General features: G+C 36.8%; 1 protein-coding gene across 1 annotated transcript; it reads right to left on the bottom strand.

The window, feature by feature from the left end:
• Positions 1 to 219: 219 nt before the first annotated feature.
• On the bottom strand, positions 220 to 4213 carry LOC145482790 (substance-P receptor-like). The gene is made up of 3 exons (XM_081461426.1): positions 4080 to 4213; positions 2449 to 2512; positions 220 to 1869 (listed from the first exon to the last, which is right to left on the bottom strand). The coding sequence occupies exons 2-3, from the start codon at positions 2480 to 2482 to the stop codon at positions 914 to 916; spliced, it is 990 nt and encodes a 329-aa protein (XP_081317552.1). The 5' UTR covers positions 2483 to 2512; positions 4080 to 4213; the 3' UTR covers positions 220 to 913.
• Positions 4214 to 4426: the final 213 nt, after the last annotated feature.

Below are 4426 nucleotides of genomic sequence, written 5' to 3'. Positions count from 1 at the left end.
ACCCTCAATTCTTCGTTTTGCGAAACATAATCATGAAGGGATTTTTTATACTCTTTCCTAAATTGGATATGCCCTGACCCCTTTTGATTTCCGAGCTTGAGGTAAAAGCATTGTTGTTATTGGCAAACGACTGAAATTTTAAAACTTAAATAAATAAACGTAAAATTTGGAAACGCATACTCTCAGTAAGATTTTATTCTTCTGAATTTTATTAGTTTACACTATTTTGCTTAGGAGGTGACAGTATGGTGGGTAGAAAAACAACAAGCATTGAATGAAAAGAAAATTATTGAAAAATTATTTTATTTCTGGCCTGACAACAGTTCCAATATTTCCGTTTGTTTTTTGCACGCAGTTAATGCTTCTTGCTGTTGGCCCACTGTGGCAGTTATAACGAGGTTGCATCTAAAAGTGTTTGCCTAGTCCAATCTCAATTTTAATTTAACTAAGATGTTCTTTTCATTATGATTAGTTTAAATACAGACCGTGTACTGGTTGCAATAATTCAGGCTTTAGATATATTTGTATTTTCATGCGGTATAGTTTTGCAGCAAAGATAACCCTGTTGTTACCATTAGACTACCTTTTGTTCTCACTAAGACAAACTTACAAGTAAAAAGCGCAGTAAAATTCATGAATTAAGAAAGCTATCGATTTGGCGTGGAAATGTGTATTATTTGTTCCAAGATGGCAGATCCAAGATAGGACCCAACGACCTCATTGCTACGGTATACGTCGCCATTATTCAATGTTTCAGACTTCAAGGGAAGCATTTTTTAGCATGCTAAAATTCCTTCAAGATTCATCGCCATGGCTTTAATGCTGTTCGAATAACAAGATGGAGTTCTCAGTTAAGGCCAGAAGACCCAAACATCCTGGTTTTAACACTGAAGCACGGCCTCTCAGTACTCGCTTAACAACAGTTACAAATCCTACAAAATTTTCTAATGATGATCACAAACTCTTTTTTGAATCTACCGTTGAATGACAAGTAAATATAAGGATTGATTGCACTGAAGGCGTTTGCTAACCAAACGACAAATTTCACTGAAGCATAAGGTAGAACGATCTTATGTAAACTATCTAAACCAACAAATATATAAAAAGGAAACCAACATAAGCCAAACAAAACGACAACAATAATCATCATCCGGGTAACTTTCTTGGCTGTCTTCATGGCTTCTTCGTGCCTTTGATCCTGACTAGCGCCTTCACCAGGTACTTGGCGTGACAATAAATGCCAACACACGATTGAATACAAGACAGCCATGGCCACAACAGGCACGGCAAAATTGAACAGCAATTCAATGATCAGGCTTGTTACGTTGATCGTGGTTAGCTCAACATGGGAAAAATCGATAACACAATAGTATTGACTAACGTTATTGAGCCATAGTTTTGCCATGGAGACCATCCCCGCAGCGGAAGCGAGTGACCACAACCAAATCAAAGAAATGACCAATTTTATATGATTTGATATCGGGGACACATGCAGAGGACGCACTACTGCAAAATAGCGATCGACTGCTATAGCAGTGAGGCTCCAAATAGAGCAAAATGGCGCTGGAAATTTCGCCCACACTAATAATTTGCATGTTATTTGACCCCAGTCTCCGCCAAACCATTTCGTGTAGAACAATTCGTCACTGAGCATGGTTCGCATAACAGTAAATGTTATGATCAAATCCGCGCATGCTTGGTTGAGGATAAGATAGTTTGTCGCGTTTTTCAGGAAGTGTCTCGTCCGGATAATATGGATGACGACCGAGTTGCCAAACATGGAAGCAAAGATGATGATGAAATAAACTGCCGCCAGACTTGCGTATAATGCCGACTCTGTGGTGGAAAGTGCAGTAGTTGTAGCATTTCCTGATAACAGTAGAAAAGGAAAATATCTCAGCTATTTTATTTCGTTTGAAATCGCGGACTTAGAAGTGTCTTCATATTACTCGATAGCACTATCATTCACGAGCTCACTTGTAGAGTTTTTAAAGTACTATTAAAGTATTAAGTCCTTCAGAGCAGGTGGATAATTTCAGGAACTTGGAAAACGATCGTAGGAGACACCAGATGATTGAACGTTTTTTTAATAGATACAAATAGAAACTGTTACACGTTCGCCACTGCTGTTATTACCCAAAAAGCTTTAGAGCTGCACAAAGGGACAACAAGCGATTCTGGGAACAGAGGCTTAAGATTAAGCACGATTGATGTCGATTCATCTAAGAAGTGACGAGTATTTTTAAATGCAAACAAACTTCTCAACTGAGTAAGTCGATCAGTATTGGATGACTAAGTCGAGTCCAGTTTCATACTTAAACCAGTTTATCACCTGCTGGTTTATTTAATTTATATCGAGCGTTCAAAACATGTCGGTCTTGTAATTTCACTTTGTACTCTTATTATTTTATAATTAGTTACCAGTTATTTTTCCTTTATTATTCGTACCTTCTTTCTCCGAGACGTTTGTTGGTGTTTCCATGCTCTGAGTTTCCTCCTATCCGAATATTTCCTAAACGTCAAATTATTGCTTTGTTACATTGTATAAAAAGAAATCGATTTTATTTTATTTTATTTTATTTCTGAAAGGTAAATGTACCCCACAATTACAACTTAAAAGAAATACATTATATTACAATAACGTAAATACCAAATACAGGACAAAATTGTCCTTCAACTTCCCAAAAGAGACTTGAATAAATATAGACATTTGTCCTGAAAGCCTCGGAGCCATGTTAGAATGTTGATATATCAAACGTGGCCTATTAAGAGGGGAGTATTCATAAAGACATACATGGCAAATTACACGACCTAACGTAACATAATTTTGGTTCGTATAATGCTTTATGCCTAGCGGCATTGCTTGAAGCTCAAAAGCAGAAATAAGTCGACATAATATAGGACCGACATAACTAAACAGAGATTGATATCAATAAAGATTGATATCATTGTAAAGAGGACTTAACTTGAGTATTTTGTCTTTTACTTATTATAGCCATTTTTACAAAATCGAACACGTTCTCTTATCTTCTTTTCAGAAAAATTTTAAAATTTCTGAGTACGGAAAACAGACGAACTGTATGATCTGGACAAATGCCTCTAGATTAATCCTTTACGTCTCGAATTGAAACTTTGTAATCGAATTCAACTCTACTACGCGACAATATTCAAAAATGAGCGGGCATCATGCATTTGTTGATAAGTTTCAATTTCGAAAATTGAAACATTAAAGCCACAAAAGTAATGTGATCATGAAAGAAAGCAAGACAGTATGGAAATTTAAAAGGGTTCGTGGAAGAAAAGCCTTAAAAATCGTCTTGCGTGAAAACAAGCATGCACGCACATGAGTTTTAGCAACATTTCAGTTCAAAGCTCTCAAAGATGTCGATTGTAAAAGCCTCCATCTCGTTTCCTTACCACCGATCTCCACTACCAAGGTCAGAAATGCCCGTATGTTTACAGAAACGATCGACCGTCCGTAACGATCTAGCGATAGAGCGACCGAGCGCGATCTCTACCAAACTCTATCACTCGTATTCACGAGTTAAAAATGTCTAAACGTCCCAATTTCATCTTGCCGATTAGGCAACGTTTCCTGTTGTTATTACTAAAGCGATGAAAGAAATTTGGGGAAAATACGTGAAATTTGGCTGATTGAAGATAGGATAAAGTGATTACTATTTGCTCTGATCAAATACTTACTTTCAAAGGGTGATACTTGCATGACAACCAGTTACATTCGACGTTTTCAATGTCAACGCTCGTGTTATCAAACAACTGATCATAGGGAAGGACAGCAAGATGGCGGGCCTCCGTGATGCGAATACTAATGATTTTGTTCAAGTGGAAGTTTAACAATTTTAAATTGCCGAATACTATCATAAATCGCCGTTCATCTAATGTCCTGACAACATTTTAACATCTTAAAACCTTATTTTTAAAGCAAAAAGCTTCTGGAGTAATCTCCCTCGTCTAGAATAAAATAAATTTGTCATCGACGTAGAATTATTCTGATTACAGCAATGAAAAATACTGAAATGAAAAATTCAAATAAGTAGACGTCGATAAGTTTCCCTTACCTGTTTCCAAAGGTGTCTGGTCAATTTTAACGGCTAGAAAAGCAGGACATTGACAGCAAAAAATGAAGCAGATGATTCGATCACTTTTCCTTCACCCCAGTTCAATACATCTGTTGCGTTCAAGATTAACTATCGCGAAGTCTTTACGTGCTCCACGATTTCATTGGTTAAACATTTCGGTGGCCTTAATTGTTGTGGCTGGAAATAAATTAAGCCATTTGCAAAGTACTTAAGCAACCAAACGTGCTCCAATAAAATGCTTCCAGTAGCAAATGGGTTTGACAACTGTAGAACATTTATTTAATAGTTTGCATCAACGGTTAATATAAACAATGTTAACACCGGCT

Source organism: Orbicella franksi, chromosome 1, assembly GCF_964199315.1.
Source record: "Orbicella franksi chromosome 1, jaOrbFran1.1, whole genome shotgun sequence".
Taxonomy (NCBI): Eukaryota; Metazoa; Cnidaria; class Anthozoa; order Scleractinia; family Merulinidae; genus Orbicella; species Orbicella franksi.
The sequence above is the reverse complement of the archived record's forward strand: the minus strand, read 5'-3'. Positions and strand labels throughout refer to the sequence as shown.

Coding starts and splice junctions, on each gene's coding strand:
- LOC145482790 (XM_081461426.1), bottom strand. CDS start 2,482: ATGGAAACACCAACAAACGTCTCGGAGAAAGAAG. Junction 1,870..2,448: donor AAACGTCTCGGAGAAAGAAG/GTACGAATAATA, acceptor TACTGTTATCAG/GAAATGCTACAACTACTGCA.